The sequence below is a fragment of the Gadus chalcogrammus genome, chromosome 7 (genome assembly GCF_026213295.1).
Source record: "Gadus chalcogrammus isolate NIFS_2021 chromosome 7, NIFS_Gcha_1.0, whole genome shotgun sequence".
Taxonomy (NCBI): Eukaryota; Metazoa; Chordata; class Actinopteri; order Gadiformes; family Gadidae; genus Gadus; species Gadus chalcogrammus.
The window spans coordinates 23,243,772-23,266,145 of NC_079418.1; the positions used below are offsets into that span (position 1 = coordinate 23,243,772).

General features: G+C 44.1%; 1 protein-coding gene across 1 annotated transcript in view; it reads right to left on the reverse strand.

Moving 5' to 3' along the window:
• Positions 1–267: 267 nt before the first annotated feature.
• doc2b (double C2-like domains, beta) overlaps positions 268–22,374 on the reverse strand; it is a 65,212-nt gene continuing 43,105 nt past the window's right edge. The window contains exons 4-9 of the mRNA XM_056594844.1: positions 18,884–18,993; positions 16,217–16,343; positions 9,742–9,899; positions 6,583–6,664; positions 4,795–4,891; positions 268–4,047 (exon numbers count right to left, since the gene is read on the reverse strand). Of these exons, the coding sequence (XP_056450819.1) occupies positions 3,911–4,047; positions 4,795–4,891; positions 6,583–6,664; positions 9,742–9,899; positions 16,217–16,343; positions 18,884–18,993 (711 nt within the window). The 3' untranslated portion in view covers positions 268–3,910. The remainder of the gene's footprint in view (positions 4,048–4,794; positions 4,892–6,582; positions 6,665–9,741; positions 9,900–16,216; positions 16,344–18,883; positions 18,994–22,374) is intronic.

Consider the following 22,374-nt stretch of genomic DNA (forward strand, 5'->3'; position numbering starts at 1 on the left):
TGATGACATCTAGTGGTAAGCAATTCCAAAAATGTAGCATTCATGGCCAACCCAAAAATTCAGTCAGTTCTTTCAAATGTAATTCTACACGTTTCTGAGCATTGTCCAGCGATGTTGTCCCAAAACCCCATTTGAAAACTCATTTTGAGGATTTAAATGTAATGTCAAAAAACGATAACATTGGAAAATGCAAAATCTTTGAATTCACTGTTCAAGAAAATCAAGAAAAGTGACCATACCATTACAATTTGGTTTATTAAGCATTGAGTGGTGTGTGTATATTATTTTACAAGAGGATCACCAATATCACACAAAAGAAGGCTTGAGAGTAAAAAAAACAAAAGGGATATTTTAATTCACAATAGTCACACATCCAGATAGTCAGTACATCAGCCAAACAGGCAACGCAATAGTGTTCAAAGATACAAAATTTAGTCCAGAAGAATTACTAATTTTTAGCATAATCTTTAGCAACCATATTTTTTGTTTTTTTAAATGCAGGAAACAGTATCAAACATTAGCCAAAGTCATCTCATGACAAACCCATGAACAAACACATGCAGATTTCTAAGTTGCTGATGTAATATTAAGCTTGCGTACAAAGGCAGACAGTTTACAAAATATCACAGGGTTATATCACAATATCACAGTGTTTATTGTATATTCATTTTTGGGGGGGGGGGGGGGTGGTGGGGAAAGACGGATCACTGCTATTCCAAGGGGAGAAATATTAATAACTGCCGACAATATATTGACAGTTCATGCCATATCAATTCAATGTCCACGAAGACACCAAAAAGCTCAACGACAATAGACGCATTTTTTCCGATTGGAGTTAAAACTAGGTAGAAGAGACATCCACCTATTTGAAAACATTTTCCACATTTGCAAAAATGTTTCAGCGTTGAAATGGGACATCTTTTTAAGTTGGTTAGAAAAAAACAACATAAACTAAAATACTTTGTGTATTACCCTATTCTTCGGTTATTGTTTAAAGGAAATAACTACATTGATAGTCTCTAAACAGACTAGACTAACAAGCCACAGGTTATAGGCCTAACTTATGTGAAGAAAGCTACAAATCAACTTTGCGTTTTTAAAATATTTTCTCTAATTTAAATAACAAAGTTAACCATAAGCAAAAATAAATAAATGATACAGATCAGGAGATCTAAGAAAATAAACTATTGTTTGATATGGTAAGGTTAATTTGTAATCTTTCAGTGGGATAAAGCTCACACACAAACAGTTGTGTTGGCCTCCCTCTTATTTATTTTCTATTCATAGCCGTCTTTTTCATTTCAGGGCAAAATATGGAAGAACATGCAATACCACTCAAGTGGCTTTTGCAAACGTACATAGTGCAGGTATCATATTATAATTGAAAGGTGCAGTGTGTAGGATTAAGTGGGTTCTAGCAGTGAGGTGGCAGATCGTAAACACCTCTCCCTTTCCAACAGTGCTACAGTGGCCTGTACTGGCCAAAATGATTTCCTCATCTTCGACAGCATCGAGTAGCCAAGTACAATTAAGATAGCGATTATGATTAAAGTTTTCAAAACGCGTCCTCTCTAGCTGTTTGACCCTTCTGGGCTGCTGTAGAAACATGGCGGTGAAACATGGCGGGCTCTGTGAAAAAATACCTTCTCCCTATGTAGATATAAAGGGCTCATTCTGACTAAAACACAACCATTCTTAATTTCATGAGATTATACATTAGATACAAAGATAATATGAATAATATATTTAATTGAATTGCAAAGTCAATTACACTAGATGCAACTTAATTCCACAAACTGCACCTTTGAACACACTACTTTGCTAATGGTTAAACAATAAATGAATGAGCTCTGAAACATGTGTTAATGAAAACATGTAATATTCTACAGGAAGTTTAGCATTTGTTTAGCAGTCCTCTGCTACCTGTGTTAAACACACACAATATATCCTATTTCTATCTATCCACAGGAAGGATGGGGAGGATGCAGTGTGGTGGTGAGCTGTAGCAGCAGTCGTAATAACACCATAACTACATGGCATGCACCCCCAATGCAGAAGTCGTCCAACATTTAACGATAGTTGTTTGGATATTCCCCGTATATTTGACATTCATTGCAACGTTCCAAGGGTTGTGCTACAGTTAGCGTGGAGAGGAGTAGTGCTTATACTAAAACCTTAATAGAACTAAACAACAACTACCACAACAACCAGAACAACAACAACAACAACAGCATGAACAACAATTACACATCAATTATTATACGGGAGGGAAAAGCAGTGTTTTGTTATCAGCCCTGTGTACAGCCCTGGCTGTGTTTAACATTATACTCGAGTGCAGAGTGCTCTCTCTTCCCGGATATGTGTGGCAAGACATCTTGAGATTCCTATATATATATATAGATATAGATATAAAGAATGTAAACAATACATGTTAGGTCAGGAACCAGTCAGAGCACAAATGTGCACATTCTCCACAGGAGCTGCAGTGAAACACAAGGGGTTTATCCACATACATTCTGCATTATCAGTCGTGGCAGTTCTCCATACTGTTGATGTGGCTTACGTTAAAAATAGGCGACTCATGTCACAACATTATCCGATTAAATATTTGTCTATGTATATATATATATATATTTATGTATATATAACAAACATAATTAAAAACATTCCTGCACCTGCTTGTTTTTTTTTGTTTTGCCTGTTGCATTTCATAACCGGCCCAAATGCGAGCCACTTTTACACAGAAAGGGCCGTTTTTCAAGCAGCAAACTTGGACTTGAGCGACCAGAGGATGTAAACAACACATGTTTTTGTCTGTCACTACACCGCTTTGGACAATACAGTTGACCAGCTGTCAGGTTTTCTTTTGGGAGGTGGGGGGGGGGGGGGCATCCGGAAAGCTGTTCTCTGCGCTGTTTAACCCTCTGTCCTGCCAACACGGGCATAGGAGCGGACAGTCACATATCATAAGCGGGTCACTACGGAAAAGAGTCAGTAAAGTGGGGGTTGAGCAGTTGAGCTAATTTGGTGTTATTGGCAAGGACATACAGCATTCCGGGTGAACCTAGTTCTCGGCCAAATATCCCCAAACTCTTTTGCTCTAACACACCACTTGTGTGGTGTGTTGCAGAGGCATTTTACACAGAATTGCATGCCAATCTTTCATTCAATCAGCTGCATTTCCTCCAGCCAGAAACACATTGACTCAAATGAACGTTTATTATATCAGAATCAGCTATACCCAAACGGAATGGATGTGCTCCAGAGATAATCTACACTCGAAATCTGCAGATAAACAGATAAAACTGAGTGAGCAGCAAGAAATGTGCCATTACCAGTTTGAATTCCCTATGATGGGCTTGAACAAAAGCCCCCATTGTGCCCGTTTCTTTCTGCTGACGGCGGTCTGACGTGACAGAATCTTTCTTGCAACTGATGTAAACAATTGTACTTTTTTTTTTTTTTGTAAATCATTGTATCGTTAAAGAAAGGGTTGTCAGGCAACCCTTCGCTGTATCATATTGTTGATTTGTTGTTCTTCCGATTTTATATTGTTTGCTTGCACACACGCCCTCACACACACAGACACACATGCATGTTCAGACACGCACACACGTGCATACATTCCCCACGCGCACGTATGGGTTGACTCGTGCACATGCTCAACCGTAAGGTGTTGGTTGTTACGGATCGAAAACAGATGGCCATCATCAAGAGTGTACATTTCGTCTTTTGGAGGCAGAAGTGGGAGAGAACGTCGAGGCTGGTGGAGGCGGGTCTTAGGACAACACTCACGAGGAGAGACAGCAGGGACATTTCCAAGGCAAGGCGGGGACATCTTCATATGCTACCCTCGCTGGGACCAGGAGTCCTCCAGACGGGCGAGGAGGGATAGGAGCGGGGGGGGGGGTTAGTCGTTGAACGTCGACCCGGGCAGTTCATTGGTCAACGTGTGCCAGCGCTCGATTTTCTTGTCCTTGTTTTTCAGGCAGTCGAACCAATGTTTGAGCCGCTCGCCATTGGCGTTGATGCCCAGGGAGACCCCGCCTGCGGGAGGATGGCAGAGCAGATCGTTAGTCAACCCTTGTTGTGATCGCACGCACGCACAGACACACAGACACACACACCTGAAGCTCCCTGATGCCGAGTATTCTTTGATTCAAATGGTTGGAAACAGCAATATGCAAAGCTTTGTGGTGTTCTGTGTTTATTCATCAGGTGAGTTTATACGGGAAAGTAAAGCAATGAACAGGTCGAGCTGATATGGGAGAGATGTGTTAGAGAGGTTGGCAGAAGAATCCAGGCAGCCTATTTCAAAATGTTGTTCGCTATAAAGACATTTCAGTACTTCAGTAGAATCATCAAACAAGTAAGCGTAGCACTGCTTTTTCACAACTGTGTGACACACACACACACACACACACACACACACACACACACACACACACACACACACACACACACACACACACACACACACACACACACACACACACACACACACACACACACACACACACACACACGGCAGTCGATGAACCAAAAGCTTCAGCACAGGTGGTTGTTTGGTCGTTTCCCTTCGGGTCGTTGAATCATCAGTCAGTCAGATAGTGGAATCAGATTAATGTGGAAGGATGTGTGTCTGTGGGGGGGGGGGGGGGGAGGGGGAGCCGCCAGGCCCCCCTGCTGCTGACGTAGATGGATTTCACGGCATGACCTTCCCCGGCCTCCCGGCGTTTGATGCGAGGCGGTCATGACGGCGGTGGTGAAGGAGTGCACCTGCGCGCCACTCACCTATGAAGTCGTTGGACTTGCCGATGTCGTAGTCCCACACGGTCACCTCCAGGGTCTTCTTGGTCAGGTCGGCGTACTTGATGTCGTAGGAGAACTCCTGCAGGAGCGGGTCAGAGGTGGCTGGGTTACATCTGAAGCCTCCTAGTGATGGACACTAACAACGCCGGTGAATAAAGCCTTCTCCAGCCCGCGGGGGACGAAAGGATGTTCTGAATCATCACAATACAGACGGTTGTGTGTTTGAATCCCAGCCGAAAGGTCCTGGGTTCGATGCCCGATCCACCTGTAGGCCTGCCTAAATTAAGATTGGGTTTGGGCTTTATTGATCCCAGATTGGAAATGTGGAAACAGCATGGATACATATAAAGGTAAAATGATATCCATCCACCTGTTTTCAGGTGGATGGATCACCTGTGGGTCGCTTTGGATAAAGTGTCTGCTAAATGCTGCCAACTTCATAGTGAAATAGCTTTTTGTACGTAATGAGCTGTAACACTTTGTAACACTAAGCAATTGTGATGTCTTGAGCTGCCTGCTCAAGTGCATACACATACACACCGTTCAAGACGAAGATAAGGCACCATACCGTATAATTTATGGTAGTGTATGCATTGATAGGTCTCATATGGATTAATTGGAACACCAAGCTATGCAACAGGTCCCCTTTTTATAACTCAACAATCCTGTCTTCCCTGCAAAATTGAATTACATTAAAATGTTATACTTGCAAAAAGGATTAAAAATCAGTATTGACTTTAATTAAAATAGGCCCACCGTTTATCATCTTAATTCAAAGGGACAGTAAATCGGGGAAACGGCGACTGAAGGGAAGAACCCACTACGCACCGAGACCAAACAATACATTTCTGACACCAATTTGTGACCCGGTGAAATCGGGCGGGGGGGGGGGGGGGATTTATTCTTGGAAATAATCTGAGGTTCAATCAGGGTCACTGGCCCTTTGGCTGTAATGCGGCCAGTGGTTTCTTAATTAATATGGATGAAGACCCCCGTGTTTGTCTCTGATGGGAAAGGGCATGGGTGGGCGGTGGGGGACAGGGGGAGGGGATGAGGGAGACACTGATGAATATGGGCACAGGGAAAGAATGTCAAAGGAAATGTCAAGTCTACGGACTGCATGTTCCGGTGGGGGTCAGTGGCCGAGATGCAGGTAGATTCCACCCACTGCTGGAGTCTGTGGACTTGAAAGAAATGTGGGAATCGTCTGACGAGGGAATTTACAGCCCAGACGCCTGTGGTCCTCAATTTATTGACCCTTTGAATTAAGATTATAAACTGTGTGCCTATTTTAACTAAAGTCAATCGCAAGTATAACATTTAAATTGTCATTCAATTTAGAAAGGAAGACAGGATTGTTGAGTTATAGAAAGGGGACCTGTAACACAGCTTGGTGTACCAATTACTACAATAAATGACATGCATGCATACATTACCATAAATATCATGGTATGGTGCCTTATCTTCATTTACGGTGGTCGTTTCAAATTCTGTATGGCTTTTGCATGTCTTAATTCCTTTGGGATATAAATACCATATTTATGAACCTGTTTGATAGATAAAGAGATCCGACTACCGTATTTCTCAAAGAATTCATTATTATTGATTTCAGGCAAAAACGACCAGGATGCATATCATCGTAGACGAGCATGCCACACCATATGAGTAGCATGAAAGAGATCAAAATACTTCAGCTTACCCTTTCACCCTAGAAAAAAATGAATACAAATGTAAATGGCGTGCCCCTCATCCCATGGCGACGGTTATTACCTCATTAAACTCTGGGTTAAGGGTCTTCTTCTTCACAGCGGTCTTGTGCTTTGACTTTTTGTTCTCATCTGGCTTTAGGTACCTGCAGGAAACACGAGAGACACACACACACGTTACGCAACCGTGTCAGACACACACAGGACATATCTGTGGGAGGAGAGCAGAACAAAGTAGGCAATACTTAGGAAAACACACACCCCTTGATGTGTTGTTGTTGTTGTTGTTTACATTAGGCCATTTGATTATTTGCTTGTAGTTTATGTTGCCATTCACTGACAGGTCTGCTAGCAACACAAATTTTTTGAAAAACATTGAATTGGACAAGCATCCATGGGCTTTCTGTTTCATGAATTTACATCAGACCTTTATCAGGACCATCTTTTTCTTCACAATTAATATATTACCAACTATTATTCTATTGATAAAAATTATCCTATATAACGGACAAATCTTTGTACATTTGATAAATAATGATGTAAATGATGATAGAAACCGTTATGTTGTTATACAGCTCCATCCCCCAGAGGGCACTGCAGCACTACCCTATGCTCCGGCAAAGCAGTGGGTTCAGAAATACTTCGGGTTCATTGTTAATGCAATGGTGTTAAACATGAAGCCACACAGCCACCCTGCCCCCAACCCCCTCTTCTTCCTTCAGTTCTAGAACAATCCATATTCACATCCCAATCTTAGTAGGGAGACAAGATTCTGAGAAAACAAAAGAAACAGAAAACAAGTAGTTTGATCGTTGACGTCAGTGGATCTAAATGCTTTCATTGTGTTTGTTTTAAAAGATTTCCCCTGAAAATGTCCCTCTGGAGCCTGGCTTTTTTTCCTCTTCTTGCAGGGCTTTTGTTCGACTCAACAGGGTCTATCAAAAGCTGGTTTCTCTTGAACAATGCACGTGTTTACATAGAAAATGTAATTAAGCATCAAGCATGGATATAGTCTGTTGAATAGGCGGGAAATTAGTTTCTTGAAGCCTGCATAGAGAGTATAGCCTTAGATGCAAGATTTGGGGGAAATGTATTCATTTATGGCTGACAAGTGGTTCCACACGTGCCAATCTTGCCTATAGCATTGAGGGCTAAAAACACATGACTCAAAGCTCAGCTTTTCATTGTAATAATTAATAGCTTTGCTCAATTAAGTCTATCTGACCCTCTCCTTATCTCAGTCTCACTTTACCATTCATACCCCATCCCCCCTTGCCCACGGTGTCCTCATATTGAAGCCTGCACTTGGTTTGGCCACCAGCAAAAGACTTGCCCTGCTAAACCACCAAGCCGGGGCAAATAGCAACTGCCAGACATGATATTTTGGTGACATTTGACTTTTGAGAAAGACAATCAACATATCTGGGACAGCTAGCTAGCATGCCCACACAGACCGGCAGGGAGCAGGGAGCCGTGACCGACTACGTCGAGAAAGGGAAAGCGGGCGAGGCGATGGTTGGAAGGGAGAGAGGAATCACACTGCCAGGCTGAGTGGCTAGGCTGACAGACCTTCACACTCTCTGATTTGTCTTCGGGAAAACTTTATTTTTCCCCTTCTTCTCTTTGCTCCTTCTGTACCGTTAATCCTTTGGAAAGGTAGTTTTCAGTACTCACCCCTCACTCTAGGTTTGTTCTCTTGACTTTATAGCCTATAGCTTATTTCCGCCGCATAGCCCTAAAGAAAGACCCCCCCCTCCCTGTTGCCCAGAGACGATGTGGTAATGTCTGATAAATAATGAGCGTTTGATAAGAAAAAGTGCTGCTCTCTGGATGCGGGTCATGCCGCAAGCCGAGCCGCGGTGGCCGTGTTTCACCTCCTCACTGAGTGCCAGATAATCGGGTTTTAACGGCCCTCACAGTGTCTCGGATTTGGACAAATCACTCGCCGTTCCCCAACTGCCAACACTGTAATGATCTCCCCCTTTGCTTATTAAGAGGGAAAGAGCATGGCGCGGTCAACGCAAACAATCCTTTGTAGGTTTTCAATATTGGCCCAATATTGGGCCAATATTGGCCCAAAATGGAAATATGGTTGCAAAAACATTGGTGTCTCGTCTCAACGCATGAATTTAACAATTTATTAAAGAGGTGCTTTAAGGGGATTCTGTTGCTGAAGGGGGTTAGCATTACTAAGAGCACTTTTTTGAAGTAGCTTGTAAGCCTGACCCACTAGCGCTAACGGTAATAACCACATGAATTTACCGTGCCACCACGTATGGATGAACGACCCAGGTTCGACTCTATGGACCTATGCTACAGGTCGTTTCCTCTCCATTTCAACCCACTTTCCCTTCATCTGTCCTCCCTTAACTGCCCTGTCCACGAAGGCACGAAATGTCCCATAAGCAGAGAGAGAAATAAATTCCTACATTCATTCATCCTCTGGTAAGGGATGCAGCTGTACGTGGCGATGGTTACAGGGGAGTGGCGGTGCATAGACAGTTTCTTATTACCTGCATGAATGTATTCCACTATGAGATTGAATATAAAAACAGTCTGTCTCTGCTACCTCCCACCCTACGTTTGCAACAGTGAGAAGAGTTGCATTTGAGCAACTGTGGTGGAGCTAGAATAACGCCGTTTGGGGATCTACCAAACTTATCAGAGAAGAGATGTCCTAACCCTAACCTGAACTCTAACACTGATTGGTCGGGAAAAAAATCAGGAGCAGTCTAAAATGTAAATGGTCTCATAAAGTGGCAGGTGCGCAGTCAAACGAAAAAGAAAATCTCAACGTGCATTTCGCTCAATAAAATTAATGTCAATGGCATTTCTAAAACATGACAAGAAAATAACAGCTCTTAAATCTAACCTACACAGGACCTTTAAAGTAGCAATTTGTAACATTTGAACCAGCTCGTAGCTTAAAATAACCTGGACATATCTATAGGCAATGCTGTTGTCAGTGACTTCATTAAAGTCATCGATAACATCACACCGTATAGCTGATATATTCTTTGTTAACAAGAATCGTACTATAGTCACTCCCGAGACCCCTCCCACTCACACCACCACCCAGCCAGCCGAACTGGGCTAGTCTGTATTTCACCGTTGGCATTTTGCCTGGTTAGAACTCTGTTCGTTTTTCATTGTGAAAGTCTCCGGGCCTACTAACCGGGCGGGCTCAATCTTGCACACTGCGTCTTTAAGTCTCAACACTTACGTTTTGACGTAGGGGTCCGAGAAGCCGTTGGCGTCCATGGCGGCGAGGTGGGCGCAGCGCACGATGCCCACCACCAGGCACGACTTCTGGGAGTTGTACTTGAGGGAGATCATGATGCGGCCGCGTTCCTCCAGGGACTTGTCCTCTGTCTTGTTGACCTACCGTGATAAAAGAAAAAAATAACTTTACTAAAACCCCACTTTTATTCAAATGAATTATCTCAAATAATGAATAAATCTGATTGAGCAAATGAGTTGATGAGCATTTTAGCTGCAATTTTTTACTTCTGCGCCGAATTAACTCAATAAATTGCATATCTTTTTTTAAAATCTCTTAATTAATTAAAAGAGATAAGAAATGAGGACTCAACACCAGACAACTCTTTTTCAACTGCATTTTCCCCCCTTTCCTACTGTTTGTTGACACACTCCCGCCCTCCCTCTAAACATGGTACGGTCTCTAGGTTTATAACCCCTGACCGTATGGTATGGTGTCATAGCATTGTGTTCGCTGTTGTTGTTTATTGCAAAACTTAGTAAAAGGATGAATTCCAACAGGACACTGGTTCAAATGATGAGTTGTTTCCATAAGAATCGTTGGCAATCCCGTCCTGATTTCCTTTCAGCAAAAATCAATGAATATCACTTTAAGATCCGCAACAAAACAAAAAATGTCCGACACTGACTTTTGTCGATAACAACATTTATTATTTTTTTCTTTGCTATTGGCTTTGTGCTCTTCTTTTCTCACAAATGTCACTGTCACCGTTTGTACACAACACTGTTTGCAAGTGAATGAAAAATGTTTTCACCATGAATAAAAAAAAGACCGAACCCAAAGGGATTGAAGACGAAGAGAAAGACACTGGGAGGCAAAGTCTCCAGAGAGCTCAATGTCAATGGCATTAAAAAGAAAGGCATTGTGTGTTGCGATCCTACCCAGCATTTGTGAGCAGGCATGAAGACTACTGCAGCTTTGTATACTTCATCACACTGTTCAATCAGCTGTGGCCAACAAGAGACATCGGGGCACCCAATTGCACGTTGTGAATCACTTAGGAGAGGAGCGTAGGAGACTGCATATAATAGAGATGGGTGGACATGTAGGTGGACATGACAATTGCTAGCTCCATACGTACATACTGCAACTGAATGCTTGCCTATACAATCCAAACAGATTGAATAATGCATATGTTATATTTTGAATGAAAATACACTTTTACCAGCGAGGTAAGACAAAAAGTAATTCTCTGCACAAGTCTGTACGAGTTATCTTTAAAATGAGGTATTTATCTGTCGTTGGCTTTCAGCGTATGCGAGGTGAGTGTAGATTTGTTTTTCTTTGCATTCTGTTTGTACAGCATAAATTGGGCTGCTGTGTTAGTTAAGCTGATTTAAAATGTTATTTTCCGAAAATGGAAGGGACAGATGGAGCGATAGGTGTATTTAATCTTGAAGTTGCAACCTAGATTAAAGATCAGCTTCTGCCAAGCAATTAGCATTTAGCCAAAGCAGAGCAAACTAATTAGATTGAATTATCTCGTGTGTGTTTGGATCTGTGTTTGTGTGTGTATCCAGCTTGTAAATGTTAGTGGTTCGTTTAGTGTGACTAAAATCCCCCCCTCTTTTCCATTAACGTGTCGCCTCACCACGCTAATGAAGATCAGATCATTAAAATAATTGGTTATAAATGAGATCAACACTGAACATTTACCGAGGAATGTCGAAGCTGATGTTGACATTTTTTTGTACCATTTGATAATTGTTCATTTGATTTGGCTCGCTACTGCCCCCTATAGGATGTTAGCAACACATCTAGTGGTTTAAAGTGTGTTGCATGCCATTGAAGCCATTCACACGAATATACATTTTACATTGACTGTGTAAGTATTCGCAACACGCAGAAATTCGCTTAGCTATCAGTGTGAATCTGTGCATCTTGACTGCCCTCATCCTAATGTAATCATGGTTCAACAGTCAGGGTTTTACAAATGTGAGAAGGATAGCTAGGCCTATAAAAGTTCATGCAGAGGAAAAAAATGATATGTTTTGAAAATAGAACAAACATGGAGCCATACTTAAAATAAAACTTAAGCAGGACGGATTTGAAAACCCTCGTTGCCTTCTTCACCATTAAGAAGGAAGTAAGCGAGTTGGTCAAAGACGTGACTGGACATGACCTGGCACACGCCCTGATGCCGAGGCTTGTCCCTCAAGCTGGTTCTATTTGATTAGAAAACTCTCACTTCATATGTGCTTGGTCACTGTGGGCCAGTGGTCATTTACCAACTCAACCCTTGGGGTTGAGGTGACCGAGCACTAAGTGACTGTGTGTGATGGAACGTACCCAGGCTTCAATCAGTGCATCAGGTGTCATTGAACTTTGACAGCCAATCAGAGCAAAGCATCTTCACCCGTGCTTTGTGTACCTCGGTACCATCAATATCTAACCTCGTCTATATGTGCGCTTTCTCGCTCTCTCGCTCTCTCTCCCCCCCCCCTCTCTCTCTCTCTCTCGCTCTTCCCCCTCCACTCACAGAGTTTGGCTGTAGCAGGAGAGTCAGTGACAAACTAGACGGCGAGTCGCGGGGAAGAAAGAAACCACACACACACACACACACACACACACACACACACACACACACACACACACACACACACACACACACACACACACACACACACACACACACACACACACACACACACAGCAGGACGAAGACTGTCATGGCGACAGAAAGTGAGAAACCATGCTGAGAGGAAGATAATAAGGGCCGAAGGTTTGGCAACTGAACGTGTAGGTAGGGCGCTTTGGAGGAATCACTGTCATGTTAACAGTCTGACACACACACACACACACACACACACACACACACACACACACACACACACACACACACACACACACACACACACACACACACACGTTTTAAGGCAGTCATACTGTTTTCACATGAAAGAAGCAAAAAATCCTCCCATCTGACAAACTCTTTCAATAACCTTGCAAGCTTAAAGTTGCAATGTGTACGATTGAGCCCTACCAAGTTAGAAGGCGGGAGACTCTCAGAAATCCAAATATATACTAATATATATATATATATACATATATATATATATATATATATATATATATAAAAAACACAACAGTGTTCTGTCGTCTCTAACTGGCTGAGCGACAGTGTGACACAAACTAGCATAGTATGCGTCAGACACAATTAAGAGAGATATACCGGCTAGCCAGCACTTTCTATTTGTAGAATATATCACTTATAGGATGTCATTTAAATCACTATCGAACAGTATTGACTACAGATATGTCCAGGTTGATTTAAGCTGTGAGCTATTTGAAATGACACACATTGGAACTATAACTGTGATATATGAATATTGATTCAATGTATGGATTGTGCACCTGACTTTAATAACATACCATCACTTATAATAAAATGTGTACGATAACGTAATCACTGTAGTAAAACCTATGTATTCTTCAAAACAAACAAGTGTGTCTACATGTCTTTGAACACGATGAAGAATGTGTCCATCCACAGTGGATGAATATAAATAGACGCTATCAACTAGAGGTAGACCTTCAGGTTACACATTAGCCGTCCTTCTGCTGGCCATGTGGCCCCCAGGAGCCTCAGCTGCTGCTGCAACGGTTGGGTCCTGGCCGGACTGACGTCATAGAGCAGCCTATGGCGGTAATGGCCCTCCCTTTACCGCCTCGCTGTGCTTCACATCAGCCACTCTGCTCCACAGCCTGCTTTATTGTCTTACCATCGTTTAAGCTCTTCAAGAGACTCATTATCTTTATCTCCCTCATCTCTCTCTCTCTCTCTCTCTCTCTCTCTCTCTCTCTCTCTCTCTCTGATCTCTAGCTCTCTCTGATCTCTAGCTTGCTCTCTCTCTCTCTCTCTCTCTCTAACTCTCCCTCTCTCTTGCTACAATTTCTTTCACAGTCACTCACTCAGTCACGCAATCCAACTCTCTCTCTCTCCCTTCCGTCTTCCCTCTCACACTCTCTCTCTCTTACTCATTCTCTCATGTTCTGGCTCTCTCAATGTCTCTATTTCTCAAGCTCTCTCTTCCCCTCTCTCTCTACTTCCTCACTTAGTCTCTCAAACACTCTCTCCCTCTCTCTCTCTATTAGTCGCTCTATCTCTCTCTCTCTCCAACAGCCTTCATTAACAGTCATTACCTTGATTTCGTTCACACTGTCAGGTTCCATCACACTGTCACTTCCCATTATAGTTACGTTTACATCTGCCCGGTAACACAGTGAAAAAATATAAATAAAGAAACGGAGAGATTAGGCCGTCAAGTAATGTCGATAGCTTTAACGGTTCAGGGTTTAGCATTAGGTGGCATCCAACGGGACGGACTCAGCCTAAATGGAATATAATATTCATAAGTATGTTTTCATTACTGTATAATCCCATGAAAATGAGGATCCTTTGCGTTTTCTTAATTCATATCTTCATAGAAATAGGGTCTACTACGGCTCTAGATACAACGTCTGAATTACATTTTCTAATGAAATCTATCGTTTTTTTATAGTTATAACTACATTTTATGTATAAATCTATCAAGGAACCTCATCACTTTACACTTTGCTACTGGAAGGTGCATAGATGATGATATCATTCGGTAAGTGTCTAGCAGCTGGCCAGAACAGGCCCCGGTCCAACGTCAACGGAAAGGGAGAGGTGAGGGGGTGCAACCTCACCACTAGATGTCACTAAATCCCACACAGAGCACATTTAACTGCATGACGCAAAACACCCTCTAACCGCTAAAACCCTTCATACAGTGAGGACGTAGGACTTGCCGCTCTGAAAGGTCGCGGTTGGCCTTCAACCTAGACAATCTCTGCGCCCAAAGTGCCGATAAGGGGCGCCGCCACGACACAGTCAGCCATAATGATTGTGTTCCAAGGTGTAAGTCAAACCCTCAGGTGTTACCAAGGAAACAGAGACACTGGAAACGAAATGGAGGGGGGGGGGGGGGGTGTAAAAAAAAAGGGAAAAGACGACGTGTATGCACAGCGTGTTGTGTAAGTACGACGTAGCTCTTAACTGCTCCGTGTTTCTACGGCACAAATCAATTCCGATTGTTCGGTGCTCAACGCACAAGCTTCTAATGAAGCAGGAAACCCCTTACCAAATAGCCCCCTGCCTCATGATACGATGGGTGGCAGGCGTTCTGCAGAGGATTTCTGCTCTGCCAGGGCTTTTAGTAATTCACATTTTGGTTTGGTTTGAGTCATTTCTGAATCCACCAAAGGGGAAACTAATCTAGTTTGTGTGTGGATGTGTGTGTGCATAAGGTTGTGTCTGTGTGGGCATGTGTGTGTGTGTGTCCTTGCATGTGAGTGTGTAGTTGTGTAAAATACCAAGCAATCCTAGCACCTAGCAAAAAGATGCAGGGAGCTACCAAATGCCTGAGGTGGTATTGGGGTCCAGTTAATCTGTTGCAGAACATAACAGCAGAGAACTCACGGCCGCATGCATACACACACACACACACACACACACACACACACACACACACACACACACACACACACACACACACACACACACACACACACACACACACACACACACACACACACACACACGCACACACACACACACACACACACACACACACACACACACACACACGAGACACAAAGATCTGTCTTTATCCCTTAGGCTATGAGTCATTCTAGCCTTCAGTTATGTGAGGTGAGATAAAGGCAGAGATAGAGAGTGAGTGAAAATGGCTCTGATAAGACAGTTGGTTCGGAAGGCTATTTTGTCTCTTTCCCAGAAAGGCTTATGATAAATTACCCTTCTTCGGTCAAATGGCAGTTGTTCATGGACCAGAAGAAGTCATGTTCTGTAAAAGACAGGCGGTCTAAACAAGACTTATCCACTGTGACTAAAGCTCAGACCCACCTGCTGCGGGCTGCCTGCCGTGTGTTCCACACACCTAGAATGTATTCAGCAGGTCGACCTCTACTGTGATGAGCAGATGCATGAAGAAATAATCGTGTTTGTAGCCTGATTAGAGGCTAAGGACTATGTGTTCAATTGACTGAAATCTTTCAATCAGGCAAGAATCATTTCAGTTCAGTTCTGGTGGGAGGGAAGGAAATCTCAAGAAGCGATTCCCTTTCCAAGCAGCCAATATATAAGCAGTTTGTTGCTATACATTGACAAGTATAGGGCATCAAGTCATCATCAAAAGCGTTTCAATTCATAAAGGTTTGACAGCAGAAATGTATAGTGGGAACTGGGAACGTAATAAAAGAAAGTCCTGTAAGTAATGTAGGCTAATAAAGAAGTAAAGTATTAAACCTACTCGTGTGTTACACAACATGCATCATGAACTTAACAATCTTGTGCGGCATCACATTGTTCACTGGACATAACAACGTCACAACAGCAACAGCAACATAACACGTAGTTAGCAGTACTATGACTCACCGGCAGCTGTTTCTCCAGGCAGTTGTAGAAGTTCTTGGTCTGGTTGGGCTTGAGCTTCTTCAGCGGGATGCGCGTCTCTCCGATGAACTCGTTGTGGCGGAACTTGTCCTCATCGCACACTGAGATTCTGTGAGAGAAGGAAAGGAGGAGCCCTTGGAGTTCAGGAGATCATGGCGTTTTATGGTGTTACAAACAGGGGTTGTAGAGGGGTTGTGTGTTGTGATATTCTAGGAGGCATCTGGGTAGGCGGATGTGCAAGATGAGCAGTTGGTTAACCATCTGGGTTTTGAAGGGTTTTTGGGCAGTGTGGTTTAGCGGTCAAATGTTACCTGTGTCACAAAAGATAAAAGGGAAATGCTAGAAAATATGACAAAACTGATATTGGACCACCATTAGCATGTAATTTATAGCATTGATGAAAAATTTAATATGAAAAGGACACGTTTTGTCTGATCTTTTTTGTAGGGATTTGTTTATTTATATCTTGTAGTTATCCAGGCAGAAAATCTATTTTGAAAGGTTGACCTTGCTAAAGAAACCTGGCTAGATCTATCTACATTTGCTGTTTGATGAATTTCATGTACTGGAATGATTCTTTAACGTTAAACGATTAATATTTAACTTAAATTGTTGAATGCACTTTGGACAAAACTTTGTCGCTTTGGCCAAAAGCATCAGCTAAAGAATTTAAATAACCCAAAACTCCTTATAAATATTAAAAAATATGTAGCAATTCTAATTCATTCTAAATCAGTTTTTCAACCGGGCTCAAGAGTGACGTTATTAACTCCGTACACATTGCTCCCCGGCCCCTGGTATGTGGGCATTTTACTCTTCACCCTCTCTTGAGACCTACACTTCATTAACTTTGAAATGAGAGGGAATCATCGATGCATGAAGCTACAGCGCTTGGAAAAAAGGAAGTGTATGTATTAACCGTCCCCAGGCAAGCCCTGACATTGCACAGCTTAGCCAGAGTGATTGAGTAAGCAGGATTCACAAACTCAAACTAATGGACAGAAGTGCATCGGGATAAATGCATTAATATGTTCGGGAATAACCCAATGGTGTGCCTTCCCTTTTAAAGAATTTTCTAGAAGTGCTTGGGGTGTCCTCCTCCCAGTGGCAAGGGTTCTGAGTTTGATTTCTAATGACAACAGCCTAAAGGCATCACAGAGCCGGCTGCCTAAACCCTACGTGAAGTAGCTCATCTGAATTCACCTCGAGTCGCGTTGAACAAGGACGTCTGCTCGACTACTCGACAGGACCTGTGAACCCGAGGAGGCTAACGACGGTAGCTCCCGGTCATGATAGCCGTGGATGTTGAGGGAACCCTCGACAGATTTGCACAGCCAACCGGGGCCGCATCCAACCGGTTAGGACCCGCCGCCACCGCCTCGTGATCCAGAGTCAAACACCTGAGTCGTGTTCAATGGCTTACTTCCATGCAGTTAGATCAACCGGCCCAGTGGCTCAGGGTCTCGTTTCCTCCGGGGGTTCTGTCAATCACGCACAGTATCACCCCCACCAGACGCCTCGCCTCAATGCACCACGGGATATCCAGTCGGTGCCTGCTAAGGAGGGGCCTCCGGTCGGAAGGAATGGAAAAGGAGACTTTTGACGGGGCACATATCTGTACCGACAGCTGTTGACAGTGCGGAGGAGGGGAGCTTTGTGGATGTGAATGTAGAGACTGATATACAAGCGCCTTAAATGAAGCGCGACACCGTTTATATGCCAGATTTGTCCGGAGTACGGAACCCACTATCATTGCATGTAGACCGGTGTGTTCCATTACATTTCCATGCCAAAGCCTTAGTTTAGATTCACCACGGATCATAGCAGAAATATAACATATCCCAACATCCTCTTATATGACATTCAGATTCATCAGTGAATATTACAGTTAGATTATGAGAACTTACCTGTACCTTCTTCTAATTACCTCTGGTTACAAATCCATGCAGAATAACTCTGGGATCGGGGTAATCACCTTTGTGCGGTCTGTGGGTTGGGGCTTGTGTCTGTGTGCATGCGTGTGCATATGCCTGTGTGCATGCATGCGTGTGTATGCTTGCATATGTGCATGCATGCATGCGTGTGTGGGTGTGTGTGTATATGTGGGTGTGCCTGTGTATCCTGGTGTTGCCTGGCTACAGCCTGGTTGATTCCCCCTGTATTGTCCTCTGAGATAAGCCCCCCCCCCCCCCCCAGATCACCAGCAGGATGAGTGGGTATGGATTCTTGGATGGACGGGTAGTTCATTTGACCAGACAGCCCACGTACTGTGCTGTTACTGCGTCATAGTTAGCCATGTGTGCTCTTAACTGACGGCCCCTGGCAGGGTAACAGCCAGGCCCCGGGGCGATGCAGCAGTAATGGAAGTCCCTGACCACATAGACCCACGGGGCGCTGTCGGGTTCACATGGTCGCTGTGAACCCGACGTAGACCTGGAGGTTTGACTGGAAACTGTGCTGGGATTCTTAGACAATTTTTTTTTTTTTAGTTTTACTATTTATCACAATGACTTTCTTTTTCCAAACTTCAATGATGCTGTTACACAACTTATAGGTGATCCTTTGATTAATGTTCTTAAGGAGCATGACTAGATTCATCAGTGAATCTAGCGGTCTCAGCTTTCCTCCTTCTGGCTCGGGCCTACCTACCTGAGGGTCTTCCGGACCATGTCCTCGTCGGTGATGCCGTAGTAGGTCAGTGTCTCGCTCCAGACGGGGTGCAGCGTGTTGCGCAGGGTCTTAGTTCGAAGTTTATTGGCCTGCAGAAGAAGAAGGGCAGAAAAAGGGAAGCAGAAAGGAGGGAAGGTGAGCTTATCAGGAACACTTGATGCATACCGATGAGGGAGGTTCCAGCTAAAGGCTCTTCCTCCTTCATGCCTCCCTATGATTGATATTTCTGTAATGCGATTCAATGTGATCTGAAGGTTCTCGCAAGACTTTCCACCGCGAGAGAAAGAGAGTCAGGATGTGGGCACCAACACACACACATACGCACACATGCACACATGCACACATGCACACGCACACACACACACACACACACACACACACACACACACACACGACACACACACACATAACGACCCAAAAACAAACACTGCCACCAACACACACACACATGCACACCCACATCCATTGACACAAGCATACATACAAGCACAAACATACGCACACACACACACACACGCACACACAAAAACACACAGACAAACAAATGACGACCCAAAGACAAACAACCACACTAACAAACCTCCACTGACACACACGCTCCAAGCCACACACAGACACACGCACCACCCCCCGGCCCTCCAAACACTCCCACACACACTCTTCCATACACACAAACCCACGCGCAGGTAGGCTGACTGTGAATTAAAACACTGTCAGTAAACACAATACAAATAGCAACACGCATTTACATGAACAGCAGCAGCAGGCATAATGAAGGCATAGCGGGAGTTTAATGAAGAAGCAATTAGTGATACCATCACGTCGAGAATTTAGCTCCATCCACAGCATCACGGTGCCGCGGCCCCGGAACATGAAGTGGCAATCACACGCGATATATGAACATTGCGGGGCCCGCGCCGCACTCGGGCATATTGACATCCCACTCTGACTCGCGTCCGCTCTCGGCAGCCGCCACGAATCACTTACAGGTGACGCCTCGGCTGCGGCGAAACACAAAGCAATTAATCAGAGCTGTCGGCGTGAGCCCTGATTACACGATTAGAGGTGGAAATGCATCGATAAACACCGCCCGCGTTTTCCCTCCACCCTGATTGGGTTAGGTTGCATTTAGCATGCGGCATAGCGGCCGGCCTGTTTGTTTTCCCAACATGCATTGCAGCACAAACAGGGGTACGGGCGAAAGGGGGGACCCTCCGGCTCTCTCATCGCACACAGCTTGGCGCCAGGGGGATGTTGCCCAGGAAACGTCTTCCTAGGGCCGGACGGGCAGTGTGACCGGATAGGGTGGGAGGGGAAGGGTGCAGGGGCCGGATATTGCTTTGGCGTGGCTAATATCCGATCCTGTCGTTTGTAATCAATTAAGGGAGAGCAGAGCCTGAAGGAATCGACGGTAAACAGTCTGTTTGTTGTTATTATTCTGTTTACTCCATCCGCCTACTCGCATACTGCTCGAGACACACAACCATTGATACACACAGACACACACACACAGAGGCAACACACACGCAAACACACACACACTTATGCTCACATAATTCCGCTGACAAACTCACACCAACTGTAGCACACACACATACCCAATACTCAAAGCAAAGACAAGGGTCTCATAACATCGACTATTTCGGATATGAAATTCCTTGATAGGTGTTCCCCACAGACACACACACACACACACACATTCCACAGCCCCCCCCCCCCCCCCCCCCCTCCCCTTACCACTCCCTCAATTACCTAAGAACCGTCTGCAGAGTAAAGCAATGACCGAGCAGTGTGAGTTCAAGGAGCTGCTATCAGCGGTAGGACAAACCTCGGTCCTTTCACAAACTCCTCCCGGACCCCTTGGCTAAGTGGATTGTTGGCAGTGGACCAGGTTATCCAACGGATGACAAGATTGTCCAATGGCATGTCATTTACGCTGCAGATGGGTATGAATACAGCAACTCAACTTCGTCTGCCGCCATGATGAAACCCCCGCCCCCAAAAAAAGGAAAATGGGATTTGATGAATCGGTTGTACATCCTTGAAGACGGTCCAGGTCCTTGAAGTGCCGTAAGGTAATTTCATACCGGCGACAAGGGTGAAGGTTAGATCCTTTATATCCTGAGTGCGACAGTGCACTGCATTAAAGTCCACCCTGCTGGGAGAAACCTCTTTCATGGGAAGCTCTTATAGGCTTTTCCCTAACTGGCTGTGGGCGTGCGGTTAGAGAGCCTTAGAACTTATCTCTCTTGCGTGCGGGGGCCAGGACGTCCCTTGAGAAGTTCATGGATACAACGTATGGCATGAAGAGGATTATAAATAGAGTCGTCTTTATTCCAGGCAAACAAAGATGTGACGGATATTGAATTGCCACACTTTCGAGGAACTGCTTTCTAATGTTTACTATTTATTCCTGCTCAACGCAGGTGCGTTTAGGCACCACACAGGGAATACACGTGAAGAGAACATGACGTTATTAAGGAGCAGGTAGGGGTTGGGTAAAGGATGCCTACAGGTAGTCAGTGAAAAGACATGAAGAGAACATGACTTTATCAAGGAGCAGGTAGGGGTTAGGATTCCTGCTCAAGGATGCCTGTAGGCAGTCTGCCAACACTGTACCTTTCGGCTGGGAGTGGATCGACCTACCCATCCTGATACTTTCCTGCTAATACTCAAGCTTTATCAGTGATCTAAACAATTTAACCCATGCATATACAATAATTGATTTCACATTAAGGATGAAAGAAGGACTATATGCCCGATGGCATGCATAAAAATTGTCTGGTAGATTGAATACATTAGCGACAGAGATATTGATCACGCTTGATGATAAAGTTATGACTCGCGCCTCACGGTGTGCTGCTATTATCCCACCATTGATCCATTGATAGAAAACAAGTAATTCATTTGGAGACAATTTGCTTAACATCGGCAAACAAACATGGAAAATATGCAAATCGTCCGTCACCGGCGTTGTTTCACATGACGAATGCTCATGATGGATTAAGGCAGTCACTGAGGCTAAACGCGCCGTAGACTAAGCTAACCATGCAGTAGAACGTAGTGCTGCTTTTCTGTCTTCTGTTCTCCTGTGTGGACTGTAGCGTGAAACATGATACAATCTGAAGATTATCAGACCATCCCATCTGTTTACTCCCATCACTTAATGAGTTGACATGAATGGTTCAACTCATTACAAATACAATCATCTGCTTGCGTGTTTGTGTGCTTGGTGGTGGTTTTGGTTTTGTTGTTGTTGGATTTCCACATCTCTCTGATCCTTGAAGCGGTTCGAGCAGCAGCAGAGAAGGTCATCTACCTGGCTTGTTGAAAAAAAAAAAGGGCTTTTTCGAATGAGTCACCCACCCACCAAACATGGAATCAATGCATCATTGTGAAGGAGCCTTCAAATGGAAGCTATTGGGGAGATTTAACACGAGGGAGGGAATTGGGGTTTCACCATCAAAACG